The following is a 17,459-nucleotide window of genomic DNA, read 5'->3' as shown; positions in this document are numbered from 1 at the left end:
AGTTGTAGGCTTAATATAAAGTAATGTGCTTACTTGCTTATGGGATGTCATGCAATAGCTCTCTGTTGTTCTCAGACCAGTGTATCGGCAGATGTTATCCACGCATGTTTCATGTGATCTCCCAGGTCTTGTCTCATTACAAGTTTTTATTTTATTTAACTAGGCAAGTCAGTTAAGAACAAATTCTTATTTACAATGACGGCTTACCATGGCCAAACCAGGACGACGCTGGGCCAATTGTGTGCCGCCCTATGGGACTCCCAATCAAAGCCAGACGTGATAGGGCCTGGATTCGAACCAGGGAATATAGTGATGCCTCTTGCACTGACATGCAGTGCCTTAGACTACTGCACCACTCTGGAGCCCATTAGAAGGTACCCAAAGTATGACTGCTTGTGCCTTGCTCAGGACGGTTGAAACAGTGACCAGCAAATCTCAGCCTCCTGGCCCTATATGTATCAAGCATCTCACAGTAGGTGTGCTCAACTAGGATCAGTTTAGTCTTTTAGATCATAATGAATAGGATTTAATGCACAGGAGTTACCTGATTCTAGCATTCCTTCTCCAATATGCTTGAGACATTACGCCCGTTGATCTTCTCACTGATCCTGGGCAGAGTTTTGTACAGCTCCTGGTTGGTATAAGGTGTTGTAACCAGTGGACCCTGGTCTTGTCTCATGCATGAACAAACAGGCAGTCAACATCATTGGAATACAAGAATGCAGCATTGTAAGTTACATAACAACGTGTAACTCCATAATTATTCATAACAATGGGTCCTCTTGCACCCCACCTAGAGGTAGGCTTTTGTAATGAAAATAGACATTCCATTCATCCCCTAAGTTTCACATCACACTGACACTAGCCTCTACCACAACATGAGCGAGGCCTGGAAGCAGAGGCTACACTAACACATACACAATCCTTTAAAATATTTCCCAAAATCCCTCAGTGTTTTTATTTATTTATTTGACAAGCAGCGGGACCATGTTTGTCACCTCAATTTGTTTGTTCTTTACATTTGAAAGTAGATACAATTATCAGTATACCGGTTTTATTACAATATTGTTTTCTAACTTCGATACATAAAAAAAGAAAACTGTAAATGTGAGAAAAGAAAGCATGGTTTTCCACGTCTAGTCTCCAACATTTCCGTCAATGTCACAGCTCACTCGCTCTTTTTCCATTCTTCTTTGTTTTCGGTTAAGTCAACAAAAAATGTATTATCAGCTTTGCACACGGATAGCTATAGGCATTTTCATTGACGCAACGGTGCGTGGCACTGGTGATGTAAACAGCATAAAATCAGAAGGGGGGGGGGGGGGGGGGGGGGTCAGAAGGTGTCGTGTTTCGGTGGCTGTCTGGGGTGACTTGTTTTGCTTGTTTCCAAGATGGAGGCACATAGTCCTGCTTCATCCCTCCCTCCCTACGGGAGCACGTGAGACAGCAACAGCCCAAAAATATATGAAGAAGAATGGTCTCTGTCGTTCTTTGCTTAACCTGCGGTTGGTTGGGGTAGGGGGCCTTATACGCCATTATTCCTCCATTATGCCACATAGCTGTACTCGTCTGCAGAGCTCTGGCTCCGCTCAATGTACTGCTTGTCAATGAGCACCTCAATGCACTTCTTGATCATGCTGATACTGGGGTTAAATCTGGCTTTGGACTGGTTGATGACCTGAGGGAAGAAATGGACAGACAGAAAGAGAGAAATGAACTGCCCGTGTTACTCTGTTGTTGGTAGAATCGTGAATAATGATGATTAAGAGGTATAAATATCATACCCCCACCAAAATGCTAACCTCCCGTTATTGGTAATGGTGAGAAGTTAGCATGTCTTGGGGGTATGATCTTTGTGCCACGGTAACTTTCTCACAATTCCTGATTATCCGTAATCATGGTAGCATCCACATTACTGTATAAGTGTCCAGAAACATTTTCTATTTATATTTACAAAAAGTGACTTTATATTTATTAAGGATCCCCATTAGCTGATATCAAAGCAGGAGCTACTCTTCCTGGGGTCCAGCTACATTTAGGAAAGTACATACAATAGAGAAAGAAAAAAAAGTGTTATTACATGACATTTCATAACGCTTTTCACAACACATTGTGTGCCCTCAGGCCACTCATCTACTACCACATACACTACATGACCAAAGGTATGTGGACACCTGCTCATCGAACATCTCAATGCAAAATAATTGGCATTAATATGGAGTTGGTCTCCCCTTTGCTGCTATAACAGCCTCCACTCTTCTAGGAAGGCTTTCCACTAGATGTTGAAACATTGCTGCGGGAACTTTCTTCCATTCAGCCACAAGAGATCTTAGGCTTGTGTGAGGCTGCTAAGCCATGGAAACCTATTTCATGAAGCTCCCGACGAACAGTTGACGTTGCTTCCAGAGGCAGTTTGAAACGAGGTAGTGAGTGTTGCAACCGAGGACAGACGATTTTTACGGGCTTCAGGACTCGCCGGTCCAGTTTTGTGAGCTTGTGTGGCCTACCACGTAGCGAGTGAGCTGTTGTTGCTTCTAGACGTTTCCACTTCACAATAACAGCACTTACAGTTGACCAGGGCAGCTCTAGCAGAAATTTGTTTAACTGACTTGTTGGAAAGGTGGCATCCTATGACGGTGTCACTTTGAAAGTCACTGAACTCTTCTGTAAGGCCATTCTACTGACAATGTTTGTCTATGGTGATTGCATGTCTGTGTGCTCGATTCTATACTCCTATCAGTATGGCTGTGTGGTGTGGCTGAAATAGCCGAATCCACATACAGTGTATCTACAATACAAAAATCCATGTGTATGTGCCTGTGTGTGTGTCTTTTCACCGTCCCCCCTGTTCCATGAGGTGAATATTTATCTATTTAAAAAAAATCTGATTATACTGCTTGCACCTGAGGTGGAATAGAGTTCCATGTAGCCATGGCTCTATGCAGTACTGTATGCCTCCCATAGTCTGTTCTGGACTTGGGGATTGTGAAGAGACCTCTGGTGGCATGTCTTGTGAGATATGAATGGGTGTCTGAGCTGTGTGCTAGTAGTTTAAACAGACAGCGCCGTGCATTCAGCATGTCAACACTTTATTACAAAAACAAGTAGTGATGAAGTCAATCTCTCCTCTACTTTGAGCCATGAGAGATTGACATATTCATGTTAGCTCTCTGTGTACATTTAAGGGTCACCCGTGCTGCCCTGTTCTGAGCCAATTGCAATTTTCGTAAGTCCCTCTTTGTGGCACCTGACCACATAACTGGACAGTAGTCTATGTGTGAAAAAACTAGGGCATGTAGGACCTGCCTTGTTGATAGTGTTGTTAAGGCAGCAGAGCTGTGCTTTATTATCTCCCCATCTTAGCTACTGTTGCGTCAACATGTTTTGACCATGACAATTTACAATTCAGGGTTACTCCAAGCAGTTTAGTCACCACAACTTGCTCAATTTCCACATTATTCATTAGAAGATTTTGTTAAGGTTTAGGGTTTAGTGAATGATTTGTCAAAAAATACAATGCTTTTAGTTTTGGAAATATTTAGGACTAACCTATTTCTTGTCACCCATTCTGAAACTGCAGCTCTTTGTTAACTGTTGCAATGATTTCACTTGCTGTAGTAGCTGACGTGTATAGTGTTGAGTCATCCACATACATAGACACACTGGCTTTACTCAAAGCATGTCATTAGTAAAGATTGCAAAAAGTAAAGGGACCTTGACAGCTGCCCTGTGGAATGCCTGATTCTACCTGGATTATGTTGGAGAGGCTTCCATTAACGAACACCCTCTGTGTTCTGTTAGACAGGAAGCTCTCCTCATTTCTATTGGGCACAACATAATCCGAAACACAACCAAAACAAAACAAACTGCAAATACATCCAACAAGTTTGTACAGTCACAAGCTTGATGTAGCTATTGTGTGCTAGGAATATGGGACCAAACACTACACTTTTGACTACTTTAATACACATAAGTGAATTTGTCCAAATACTTATGACACCTTCAAAATGGGGGGACTAGATATATAGTGCTTTAATTTCTAAACGATAAAACAGATATGAACGAAAATACCCTTAAATACTGTCACCTCATATGAAACATTTGATCTCAAATCCAAAATGTTGGAGTATATGTAGGGGAGTGTATGTGGTGGGAGGGTTCGCCACTAATCCAGTCCTAATTTTCTGCATTGACAGAAATAACAAATATTGAACCATTAAAGTACAGAGTGGGAAAAGGAAATAGTGGTTGGAGGTGTGTTGTGTTGTTGGGGAAACAGAATATATGTGAGTGAGTGAGATAGATTCTCCTAGTCCCCAGGCATGTTCCAAGATCATTCCAGAGGGGAGACACTCATTCCTGACATCACTCTGTTCTGTCCTGGCCTCAGAGATCTCCCCATCAAGGAAGGAATTTACCTCCCTGACACAGCACACCAGAACATCAACACAGGAGGAAGAGAGCCAGGGGCTAGACTAGAGACCTGAACCAGGGAGGATGTAGTCCGACTGGTCAGGTGATAGCTCTGTCCTCAGGAAAACACTTGGATCTCTCCATTCCCTTGTTTCAACCGGTCTCTCAGGACTAGCAGGTATTGTATCTGAACAGTAACTTGCCTGTACCATTCACACACATTGCTTCAACCTGTAGCCTTGATATCTCTCCCTCTCAGCACCATGTATATGTACAGTACAGACCTGGGGTGAAATAGTTTGCTATTTCTACATGGGTTTGTGGAATATGACAGGAGTGGAACTCACCTCCTGTATGAGGGCGTTGTGTCTGAGCACTTTGCGTGCCTTCATGATTCTCACTATAGCAGCTTGTAAATACATTTTGCGGTCCTCGTCCACTGCACTCCTCGTCTGCTCCATCTCCTGCAAGGTCGAAGAAACACACACACGTTTAAACAGAGGCAGACACTTTCAGAGAATAGGTGTTTGCATTGTTGGATGGATACAGTCTTAGCTCTCAGTGTAGTAGGGTAATGTACCTGTGGTGTGTCTTTCTGCATTGACGTTGTGATCTTGAACTTTGTTCTTTTACTGGTGAAACTCATATTTAGTGAAAATGTGGACTCAGTGTCGATTTCCTCCTGAAGACAAGAAAATAGTTACATACATAGTATCCACCATGAGAAATAATAAAAATGCCAAGATGAGCTACTTTTAAATCCATCTAACCACTAAAGAAGACACTGCTGACTCTGGGTCTCCGGGTGATTCTGTGGCTGCTGATATCTGACCCCTGACCTTTTGAGAGTCGTGGTTAAGCATCTTGACGTCCAGCAGAGACTTGATGGTCTTCTGAAGCTCCTTCTCGTTCATCTGGGTGGAGTCTTGGAGCTCCTTGTAGCCCACCTGTTTGGATATGATACAGACCTCGTTCAGTGCTTAAGGGCACAGTTATTGAACTAGTTCAGTGCTTAGGGCACAGTTATTGAACTAGTTCAGTGCTTAGGGCACAGTTATTGAACTAGTTCAGTGCTTAGGGCACAATTATTGAACTAGTTCAGTGCTTAGGGCACAGTTATTGAGCTAGTTCAGTGCTTAGGGCACAGTTATTGAGCTAGTTCAGTGCTTAGGGCAGTTATTGACAAGTTCAGTCCCTAGGGCAGAGTTATTGAGCTAGTTCAGTGCTTAGGGCACAGTTATTGAACTAGTTCAGTGCTTAGGGCACAGTTATTGAACTAGTTCAGTGCTTAGGGCAGTTATTGACAAGTTCAGTGCCTAGGGCACGGTTATTGAGCTAGTTCAGTGCTTAGGGCACAGTTATTGAACTAGTTCAGTGCTTAGGGCACAGTTATTGAACTAGTTCAGTGCTTAGGGCACAGTTATTGAGCTAGTTCAGTGCTTAGGACAGTTATTGACAAGTTCAGTGCTTAGGGCACAGTTATTGAACTAGTTCGGTGCTTAGGGCACAGTAATTGAAGTGCTTAGGGCACAGTTAACACAGTCCTTTTCCACCTGTTAGGATATTGGGGTAGTTAGTGCTTAAGGTACAGTTAAGACAGTCCATTTCCACTAAACATGTTGGTTTCGTAACACACCGTCTCACTGTTGTTGAAGGCCAGCAGCACCGCCATCTGGTAGGTGGTCACCATGGCAACATAGGGCTTGGAGAGATAGTTCATCTTCACCTCACCTAAAGAGAGAAGGGAGCCAATCATCATCATCATCACCACCACACCAATGCTGTACCACCATCTTATTCGCCACACCACCTATTGATAACAGGTTTGTATTTGTATATAAAAAAAACTGCTCTCAAGTGTAAGCAAAACCAAGAAGAAATCAGACTAAAGTAATCCCCAATCCTAATGTGTTCACTGGGTATTCTTGTAAACGCACACAGGGATTTAATTCCAATGTGTTAACTGCAGTGTCAGTGTCAGGATTGCACCTGAAGTATGTATGCTGTTGTAAACTTTGGGGGAGTTACCACATGGAGTTTGAGGGAGCTACCCCACGCTGTGGGATTTAATGGATTGTGCAGTAGTATTGCCAGGTGCAGCTCAGTGTTAGTTAGAATCAGAGCCTCTCCACTAACATGTAATAGTGTCACTATGATTTGGGATAAAACACTTCAGAGCATACAGACATAATCCATTTTAGACGATTTAATAATCATCCCGTTACTTCTGTCGAGCTATGGATGTGATTCCAGCTAGTAGCAAGTGGGCCTTCATATAGTAGCAGTTTCAGTGAAAAATAAAGTACTGCTGCTGACAAAAAATTCCACATAATTTGCACTGGGTTTTCTATACTACGATCACCTGCCGTGTGTGTGTGTGCGAGCACGCATACATACCTGTGCAGAGATAGTGCAGCCAAGTCAACTTCCTCCCACTGAAGTGCTGATTATAGAACAACTCAAACTGTAGAGAAAAACATAATCATGTTAGAATTACATAAGATTAAGATATGCAGTTTTGTTGAATAGCTATGTGTAATCTTGGGGCAATCACAGAAATAAGGTTTTATTTCTATGGGCATGCCCTCTCCAAACAACCACATCCAAGTCTCCTGAACCACTACTCACCATCTGTACACTCTTCTCCAGCTCCTGTGGGATGGCAAAGGTGGAGGAAGAGATGTGTGTGAGGGGCCAGGCTCCTGCCTGCAACGAGACAACACACACGGTGAGACATCTCCACCACCATTGTCATTGAGGTTCTCACAGCAAACCTGCCTGAAGGTGCCTAACCTTCAATCTATCTACAAAACCACATTAAATTACCCAATTACCCGATTTCACTCCAGTGTCAACAACCTTTATTATGGGAAACCAATACATTGGATACTTCTTTGATGGGTGTCGTATTCTCTTATGCTATCAACCTGCTTAACCTGCACATACAGTAATGTCTATCTATTAGTACGGCTGAGCTATCAACCTGCATTACCTGCACATAAAGTAATGTCTATCTATTAGTATGGCTGAGCTATCAACCTGCTTAACCTGCACATAAAGTAATGTCTATCTATTAATATGGCTGAGCTATCAACCTGCTTAACCTGCACATACAGTAATGTCTATCTATTAATATGGCTGAGCTATCAACCTGCTTAACCTGCACATAAAGTCATGTCTATCTATTAATATGGCTGAGCTATCAACCTGCTTAACCTGCACATACAGTAATGTCTATCTATTAATATGGCTGAGCTATCAACCTGCTTAACCTGCACATAAAGTAATGTCTATCTATTAATATGGCTGAGCTATCAACCTGCTTAACCTGCACATAAAGTAATGTCTATCTATTAATATGGCTGAGCTATCAACCTGCTTAACCTGCACATAAAGTCATGTCTATCTATTAATATGGCTGAGCTATCAACCTGCTTAACCTGCACATACAGTAATGTCTATCTATTAATATGGCTGAGCTATCAACCTGCTTAACCTGCACATACAGTAATGTCTATCTATTAATATGGCTGAGCTATCAACCTGCTTAACCTGCACATACAGTAATGTCTATCTATTAATATGGCTGAGCTATCAACCTGCTTAACCTGCACATAAAGTAATGTCTATCTATTAATATGGCTGAGCTATCAACCTGCTTAACCTGCACATAAAGTAAAGTATATCTATTAATATGGCTGAGCTATCAACCTGCTTAACCTGCACATAAAGTAATGTCTATCTATTAATATGGCTGAGCTATCAACCTGCTTAACCTGCACATAAAGTAATGTCTATCTATTGACATGGGTGAGCTATCAACCTGCTTAACCTGCACATACAGTAATGTCTATCTATTAATATGGGTGAGCTATCAACCTGCTTAACCTTCACATAAAGTAATGTCTATCTATTAATATGGCTGAGCTATCAACCTGCATAACCTGCACATAAAGTCATGTCTATCTATTAATATGGCTGAGCTATCAACCTGCTAAACCTGCACATAAAGTAATGTCTATCTATTAATATTGCTGAGCTATCAACCTGCTTAACCTGCACATAAAGTAATGTCTATCTATTAATATGGCTGAGCTATCAACCTGCTTAACCTGCACATACAGTAATGTCTATCTATTAATATGGCTGAGCTATCAACCTGCTTAACCTGCACATAAAGTAATGTCTATCTATTAATATGGCTGAGCTATCAACCTGCTTAACCTGCACATACAGTAATGTCTATCTATTAATATGGCTGAGCTATCAACCTGCTTAACCTGCACATAAAGTAATGTCTATCTATTAATATGGCTGAGCTATCAACCTGCATTACCTGCACATAAAGTAATGTCTATCTATTAATATGGCTGAGCTATCAACCTGCTTAACCTGCACATAAAGTAATGTCTATCTATTAATATGGCTGAGCTATCAACCTGCTTAACCTGCACATACAGTAATGTCTATCTATTAATATGGCTGAGCTATCAACCTGCTTAACCTGCACATAAAGTAATGTCTATCTATTAATATGGCTGAGCTATCAACCTGCTTAACCTGCACATAAAGTAATGTCTATCTATTAATATGGCTGAGCTATCAACCTGCTTAACCTGCACATAAAGTAATGTCTATCTATTAATATGGCTGAGCTATCAACCTGCTTAACCTGCACATAAAGTAATGTCTATCTATTAATATGGCTGAGCTATCAACCTGCTTAACCTGCACATAAAGTAATGTCTATCTATTAATATGGCTGAGCTATCAACCTGCTTAACCTGCACATAAAGTAATGTCTATCTATTAATATGGCTGAGCTATCAACCTGCATTACCTGCACATAAAGTAATGTCTATCTATTAATATGGCTGAGCTATCAACCTGCATTACCTGCACATAAAGTAATGTCTATCTATTAATATGGCTGAGCTATCAACCTGCATTACCTGCACATAAAGTAAGGTATATCTATTAATATGGGTGACGACTGCACATTTGCACATGATTGCTCCTATTTTATGACTAACTGATATCTTTGCTGTCCATCATATATACTACCATTCAAAAGTTTGGGGTCACTTAGAAATGTCCTTTTTTCTGAAAGAAAAGTACATTTGTTGTCCATTAAAATAACATCAAATTGATCAGAAATACAGTGTAGACATTGTTAATGTTGTAAATGACTATTGTAGTTGGAAACGTCTGATATTTAATGGAATATCTACAGAGGCCCGTTATCAGCAACCATCACTCCTGTGTTCCAATGGCACGCTGTGCTAGCTAATCCAAGTTTATTATTTTAAAAAGCTAATTGAACATTTGAAAACCCTTTTGCTATTATGTTAGCACAGCTGAAAACTGCCTCACAAGTCCTCAACTGGCAGCTTCATTAAATAGTACCCACTAAACACCAGTCTCAATGTCAACAGTGAAGAGGTGACTCCAGGATGCTGGCCTTCTAGGCAGTTGCAAAGAAAAAGCCATATCTCAGACTGGCCAATAAAAATAAAAGATTAAGATGGGGAACACAGACACTGGACAGAGGAACTCTGCCTAGAAGGCCAGCATCCCAGAGTCGCCTCTTCACTGTTGATGTCGAGACGGGTAATATTTAATGAAGTTGCCAGTTGAGGACTTCTGAGTTTTGAGGCGTCTCCTAATGTACTTGTCCTCTTGCTCAGTTGTGCATCAGGGTCTCCCACTCCTCTTTCTATTCTGGTTAGAGACAGTTGTTTGGTGAAGGGAGTAGTACACAGGGTTGTACGAGATCTTCAGTTTCTTGGCAATTTCTCACATGGAATAGCCTTCATTTCTCAGAACAAGAATAGACTGACGAGTATCAGAAGAAAGGTCTTTGTTTTTGGCCATTTTGAGCCTGTAATCGAACCCACAGATGCTGATGTTCCAGATACTCAACTAGTATAAAGAAGGACAGTTTTATTGCTTCTATAATCAGCACTACAGTTGCATTTGGGTTTTCTAATGATCAATTATCCTTTTAAAATAATAAACTTGGATTAGCTAACACAATGTGTCATTGGAACACAGGAGTGATGGTTGCTGATAATGGGCCTCTGTACGCCTATGTAGATATTCCATTAAAAATCAGCCGTTTCCAGCTACAATAGTCATTTAAAACTTTAACATTGTCTACACTGTATTTCTGATCAATTTGATGTTATTTTAATGGACAAAAAATGTATATGTCTATGTCATGTTGTATGGTTGTTATTGTTTTAATGTTGTTTCTTACCCTAACTGCACTATACACATTTGAAGACAATAAATATATGAATTGATGTGAGACTTCTAAACCCCTCTCACCTGTAATACATAGATCTGGAAGCTGATTCCCAGGTCAACCGGTGATTCCTGGGTCTTGATGAAGTTGTTGAATTTGTTATTCAGGTCTGCGCTGACGCTCATGTCTGTGTACATTCTGTGGAGCTTGCTCGTGAACTCGTAGCCGCATGCTTGCTGTAGTGGGGGAGAGAATGTGTGTGTGTGTATGTATGTATGAATGACTGAAAGACATGCACCAGTACAAACACTATAATAAACAAGTCCATCATTACGGCCAAATATCACACATGACAGACGCATTAGAGTACAGTGGAGTCACACAGCTAGAAGACATTTAGAAGCACATGCTGTAGGGCTTCGTTTGAAAGTTATGTGGAATACTAGATTAAAGGGAAAGACTGACAGTTTAGAGTGATGCTCAATTATGGCATTAATAAATGGCATTGATAGCGTTTTATCCAGAGGGTGTACCTGCACATCATGCTGCCTCATGCTACAGAAACAAGAGATAAACTCCTGCCATATGGGCCATTCTGGTTTAGAAAATGCTTACTTTAGGCATAAGAGACCTTGAATTGCACATGCTAAAGTTGAAAGGAGTCTAACTTCACCTTTAGTTTGTTGATCATGGCTTCCTCTGAGTCCATGGACAAGGACAGCCCATGTATTAACCTCTTTGCTAACATTCTTGCATAAAACTGTACAAAAGAGAAAGAAGCGACAGAGTGGGAGAGAGAGTGAAAGATAGAGGGGGGGCAAGAGAGTGAGTCATCAACATGGTTAAGAAGAAAACATAAGACATCAATTCAACATCTCAGTCTCCAAAAACTTTTAAAAACATTTTTAGATAATGCTCTTTAGCGAATTCCAAATTCAGTCTGGAAGGAATAAAAAAGCAGCCATTCTAGCTGTCAATATCGCTGGTCATTTGAGATAATGAGAGTAATAACGCTAATGCCGGTCAATCGGCTACCTTTTGAAAAACGTCCTTGTCGTCTATGTACTTGAACACGGTGATGAAGCTAGTCAGCTTGTCCTCCACCTCATTCTCTGTCATTCCCTTTGCAGACTTCTTCAGCAGATTGTCACAATACTTAGCGAGCTACATGGGTAAAGGGAAAAACAACACAAGGTCAGACATAACCATGGTCCTCAAAACAAATGTTGAAAAAACCCACAGATAAAGTAGTAGAGATCTAGACGAACTGCTGTGTACAGGGTTTTTACTTAGTTTATCACTATGGCCTTATCTGATACCCTCACACATTTCCTAACCTCAGGTGTCATGAATGAGTCTCACACTCACCAGTTCAGGTGCTTTGCAGATGGATTTGGGCTCCCTGTAGTTAACCACTGAAGTCAAAGCCTGGGGAGGATCAAACAAACCAGTAATTCCCCATCCCCCCATCAGTTTCAGTACATCCACAGCTTAAGACATCAACTAATAAATACAGTTAAAAGTTATGTTTTAATTTATGAAAATCCTTAGGAACAATCTTGTGAGAAACAATATGGAGCCACATTCCATAGCGAACACAAACACCACTCACTGGCGCCACCTACTGGCTTGACCTGTCCCTAGTGTCCAGATTCTGATTTCCCCTCTAAGCCTGCCAGCCAGGGAGTCACAACATTAATACCTTATCAAGTGCGCTCATGAAGTGCTGATCCCCATTCAGGACTGTGTTAATGAGCTGAACAAATTTACTGTGAACCTCTAACACGGACTCCACAAACAGGGTTGGCATCTGAAGAGGTAACAACACAACAGGAGAATTAGTAGAGTTGTGAATATTATCTTTGTGATAATGGTAATCTGATAATGCATAGGCCTACTGATAATACATACTAATAATGCACAGCGACAATGTAGTGTTTGAAGTCCAAAAACAATACATTTAGACAAAAGGATTAGCAGGGTGCTGCTGTACATTTACAATGATGACAATCAGATAACGTACAATGACAACGTATAGTGATACACAAAGACGTGGCGTACGTTTTCCTGAGAGAGGTTACTGGTGGCCCGGAGGCCCTCGTCGTGGATATGGATCTGGAGCTCCTGGATCATGTGGGGTAAGCCGCTGGACACGGCTCTCAGCAGGGTGTACATGTTAGCCATGTCTGTAGGGGGTAGCAAGAGGGAGAAAGAGGGGAGGGGAGAGCGAGACCAGAAGGAAGGCAGAGACAGACGGCGCCAGGGGAGAGTCAGTCATAGAGACAGGGTTCGTACAGACAGACCAATTCGAGGACTTTCAAGTACATTTTCAAGCACTAATATTTATTTTCAAGGACCATCCATTTGTAATATTTCCTAACATATAGGTGTTTTATTCATCACTACCTCAGTCATACCCAATAACACGTCTTTCAATACTTAATTACTACATACTTGAGTGGTACGTCAGTAGTGATGACGTTGTAATTTGAGAAGTGATGAGCAGTTTTGGGACGTGCCTACTGGTGAACACATTTCCTATTCGCATTACTACACAATTCCAGCTCAATGGCCGTATTGTTTTACTATAGGGAATTTGGGAATCTACTACTTAATAGCTACTAAATAGTGTAGTAACTATGCAATTGTGTTCATTTTATGTAATATTGTTTAATTGATATCACAATATGCTTAACTCTTTCTTGAACTACACTGTTGGTTAAGGGCTTGGAAGCAAGCATTTCATGGTAAGGTCTACCTACACATGTTGTACATGTGACAAATGAACTTTGACTTGATTTTAAAAAGTGTAGCCACAATAATCTTTGAAGTCACAACAACCTGTTTCTGGTGAATTCAAATTCATAAATGGAGCTATGGATCAGTCAGTGAGATCAACATGATTGTGTAAAACAAACTCAATGACAATAAAACAACCTTTAATTTTAGGTTACAGACCAAAATGTTTCATGTTGAACCATTTCCTACAACAGTCTCAAAAAAATGCATGTCAATAAAGTTAATTTAATATGAGAGAGAGAGAGATGGATTTAGATGCATTATTGAAATGGTATATAACAGATGGCAGTCTGAACAATATATCAGAGAGATGAGAATACGGAATGTGTTTAGCTAATAGTGATAATGGTTGAAATAAAGACTTTGAAAGCAAATGGTAGTTGAAGGTGAGAAAACTAGCTACCTTTTGTCTAATTAAGCAATAAGGCTTGAGGAGGTCTGGTATATGGCCGATATATCACTGCTAAGGGCTGTTCGGCACGACCCGTATATCACAAACCACCGAGGCGCCTTATTGCTATTATAAACTGGTTACCAATGTAATTAGAGCAGTAAAAAATACATGCTTTGTCATACCCGTGGTATACGGTCTGATATACAACGGCTTTCAGCCAATCAGCATTCATGGCTCAAACCACCCAGTTAATAATAAAAAACACATCCTTGGGCATAACACACATGTAACATAGTGTGTGCACCGCAAAGATCAACATCACAGCTCACCTGATACATCATTCAGAGTGGTAGACAGGACCTTTGTCTCTCTGAAAACATTCCATTTAATTTCAACAACAATCTAAAACATTTCCATGTCAATAAAGTTAATTGAATTACACTGAACAACAAAAAAATGCAGCAATTTCAAAGATTTTACTGAGGTTCAGTTCATATAAGGAAATCAGTAAATTAATGAATGAGGCTCTAATCTATGGATATCACATGACAGGGAATACAGATATGCATATGTTGGTCACAGATACCTTTAAAAAAAAGTTAGGGGTGTGGATGAGAAAATCAGTCATTATCTGGTGTGACCACCATTTGCCTCATGCAGTACAGCACATCTCCTTCGCGTAGAGTTGATCAGGCTGTTGATTGTAGCCTGTGGAATGTTGTCCCACTCCTCTTCAACGGCTTCAAGTTGCTGGATATTGGCGGGAACTGGAACACGCAGTCGTACAAGTCCAAAGCATCCCATACATCCTCAATGTCTGGCGAGTATGCAGGCCATGGAGGAAGTGGGACATTTTCAGCTTACGGGAAGTGTGTACCGATCCTTGCGACATAGGGCTGTGCATTATCATGCTGAAACATAAGGTGATGGCGGCGGACGAATGGCACGACAATGGGCCTCAGGATCTCGTCAAGGTATCTCTGTACATTGAAATTGCCATTGATAAAATGCAATTGTGTTCGTTGTCTGTAGCTTATGCCTGCCTATACCATAACCCCACCACCACCACGGGACACTCTGTTCACAACGTTGACATCAGAAAACTGCTCGCCCACACAACCTCATACATGTGGTCTGAGGTTGTGAGGCCGGTTAGACGTACTGCCAAATTCTCTAAAACGACAGAGGTGGCTTAAGGTAGAGAAATTAATATTACATTCTCTGGCAACAGCTCTGGTGGGCATTCCTGCAGTCAGCATGCCAAATGCAAGCTCCCTCAAAACTTGAGACATCTGTGGCATTATCTTGTGTGATAAAACTGCACATTTTAGTGGCCTTTTATTGACCCCAGCACAAGGTACACCTGTGTAATGATCATGCTATTTAATCAGCTTCTTGATATGCCACACCTGTCAGGTCGATGGATTATCTTAGCAAAGGAGAAATGCTCACTCACAGGGATGTAAACAAATTTGTGCACAACAATAATTTTTTTGTGCGTATGGAAATGTTCTCGAATCTTTTATTTCATCTCATGAAACATGGGACCAACACTTTACATTGCGTTTATATTTTTGTTCAGTGTATATTGAAGAGAGTGTGTGAGTGATGTGCTCACAACAGTCCAAGCTCAGCCTTTTTATCTTCTATTGATCTTCTGAAGCTGTTGAACGTGATACTGCATTCTCTGGACATTGAGGAGGTCTGCCTCTGCAAGAGTTCCATGTCCTTTTCCAGGAATCTGTTTTTATTTGAGGTCCTCATTGTCTACCAATTGTATTTTCTCTGCCCTCCTGTGGTCACGCTGTGCATCCAGGTAGTCTTGATATTTCTGCCTTGCAGACTTGCAGGAGGATATCCTTGGTGCGTTATGTTGACTTTTTCAGTCCTACTGCATTCTCTACAGCATCATACACCGGTCTCTGTGCTGTGTAGGGCTGCTCCTTTTTGTTTACAACAGTGACAGCGGAGTTGACTGAATACCCCCTGTCTACCAAGGTCTGTCAGTGGGAGAGCAGAAGGACAATTTGAGTTGCTTGTCACAGGTCTCTGTAGTTCTCCTTACCCTTCAGCTGCTCTAAAGAGGTGCTCAGAGCAGTCCTCGGCGGATCCTACTCACTAAACGGAGTGAAGTTTCAAAACTTCCTGCGATATGAAGCACTCCAACTGCCACTGGGCATGCTTCAATTTAATTACGTAAGCTTGAGAGGACTTTTGAATTTGCACTCACAAGCTGCAGGATTCCTTGCCATCTGTTATGGGTCAAGACAAACAGCCTGCCTCACACACATATTTCAACAATTTGAGAATAAGACTAACGTAACAAAATGTGTAAAAAGTCAATGGGTCTGAATACTTTCCGAATGCACTGTATATCCAATGGCCAGTAACATATGGGAGTCAGTTAATGAACCATATGGGATTCAGCCAGCTCAAGTTATATTTTATTTAACCTTTATTTAACTAGGCAAGTCAGTTAAGAACAAATTCTTATTTACAATGACGGCCTACCCCAACCAAACCCTCCCCTAACCCGGATGACGTTGGGCCAATTGTGCGCAACCCTATGGGACTCCCGATCACAGCCGGTTGAGATACAGCCCGGGATCAAACCCAGGTCTGTAGTGACGCCTCAGGCATGATGCAGTGCCTTAAACGGCTGCGCCACTCAGGATCCCACTCCACTCAGGATCTCAAATACAGCCTGCTTGATCGCCAATGGAAGGATGACCAATGCTTAATTAAGACTGGCTCTAAGCCAGCCCCGGGCACCCTGACCATCTAACTAACTGATTGACCATCTAAATACAGAATTACCATCTAACTAGAGTAACAGACGTTCTAAGCCAGCCCCTGTATCTATTAGTAACAAACAAACTGACCGTCACTCCTGTAACCAGACTGACCGTCTCTCTTCTCCTGGCGGATGATATTCTGACACTCCCCGTGGAGAAACTGCAGGTGGTCCGCCACCATCCTCTGCTGGCATTCATGGATGACTTTGGCGTATGAGCTGGGGTGCAGGTACTTCCGACATCGCACCTCCTCATCTTTCAACCTTCCTAAAACCTAAGTGGAGACAGGGAAGAAAGAGAACACAATGGATTCATTGATTTGTTTAATATGGTTAATTATGCTAATTTCAAAGTTGCTAAATGGCCCAACCCCAATAGGGCTGAAAGCCAATAACCCACTACAATCTAACCTGCAGCACTGTCTACTTAATGCAATGACAGGGAGGTGAACAGAAAGCACCAGGGTTGGGGTCAATTCCATTTCAATTCCAGTCATTTCAGGAGGTACACTGAAATTCCAATTCCCTTCAATGCCTTTCAATGAGGAGAATGTAGAATTGAAATTTGGTTTACTTTCTGAATTGAATGAATTTGACCCCAAACCTGGAAAGATCTATACTGGGATAAGTGACTGTGTGGGGGGAAAAATACCACATCATAAAATCAGCGCTAATGCCGCCAGCAAGCATATCCCATATACAGAGATTTCAGTCACCACCACACAGCACAACAACAGATGGACAGATGCTGTAGACTGGTCACCATGCCTTTTGAAGCCAGTGTTGTGGTTATCCTTGTTAAATGGCGATCA

General features: G+C 41.5%; 1 protein-coding gene across 6 annotated transcripts in view; it reads right to left on the bottom strand.

The window, feature by feature from the left end:
- Window positions 1-934: 934 nt before the first annotated feature.
- LOC110490032 (cullin-2) overlaps window positions 935-17,459 on the bottom strand; it is a 32,852-nt gene continuing 16,327 nt past the window's right edge. For 2 of the 6 annotated variants that reach the window (XM_021563120.2, XM_036944325.1), the window contains exons 9-22: window positions 16,736-16,922; window positions 12,722-12,846; window positions 12,363-12,470; window positions 12,029-12,088; window positions 11,696-11,824; window positions 11,334-11,420; window positions 10,744-10,896; window positions 7,042-7,119; window positions 6,811-6,877; window positions 6,050-6,144; window positions 5,184-5,360; window positions 4,994-5,095; window positions 4,761-4,877; window positions 1,354-1,678 (exon numbers count right to left, since the gene is read on the bottom strand). In XM_021563120.2, coding sequence (XP_021418795.2) covers window positions 1,547-1,678; window positions 4,761-4,877; window positions 4,994-5,095; window positions 5,184-5,360; window positions 6,050-6,144; window positions 6,811-6,877; window positions 7,042-7,119; window positions 10,744-10,896; window positions 11,334-11,420; window positions 11,696-11,824; window positions 12,029-12,088; window positions 12,363-12,470; window positions 12,722-12,846; window positions 16,736-16,922 — 1,617 coding nt within the window. In that variant the 3' untranslated portion in view covers window positions 1,354-1,546. Of the gene's footprint in view, window positions 1,679-4,760; window positions 4,878-4,993; window positions 5,096-5,183; window positions 5,361-6,049; window positions 6,145-6,810; window positions 6,878-7,041; window positions 7,120-10,743; window positions 10,897-11,333; window positions 11,421-11,695; window positions 11,825-12,028; window positions 12,089-12,362; window positions 12,471-12,721; window positions 12,847-16,735; window positions 16,923-17,459 lie in introns of all 6 variants that reach the window. The other 4 variants (XM_021563121.2, XM_021563123.2, XM_021563122.2 and 1 more) reach the window with 4 other exon arrangements.

Source organism: Oncorhynchus mykiss, chromosome 15, assembly GCF_013265735.2.
Source record: "Oncorhynchus mykiss isolate Arlee chromosome 15, USDA_OmykA_1.1, whole genome shotgun sequence".
Lineage (NCBI taxonomy): Eukaryota > Metazoa > Chordata > Actinopteri > Salmoniformes > Salmonidae > Oncorhynchus > Oncorhynchus mykiss.
This window is presented reverse-complemented; position numbering and strand designations above follow the sequence as displayed.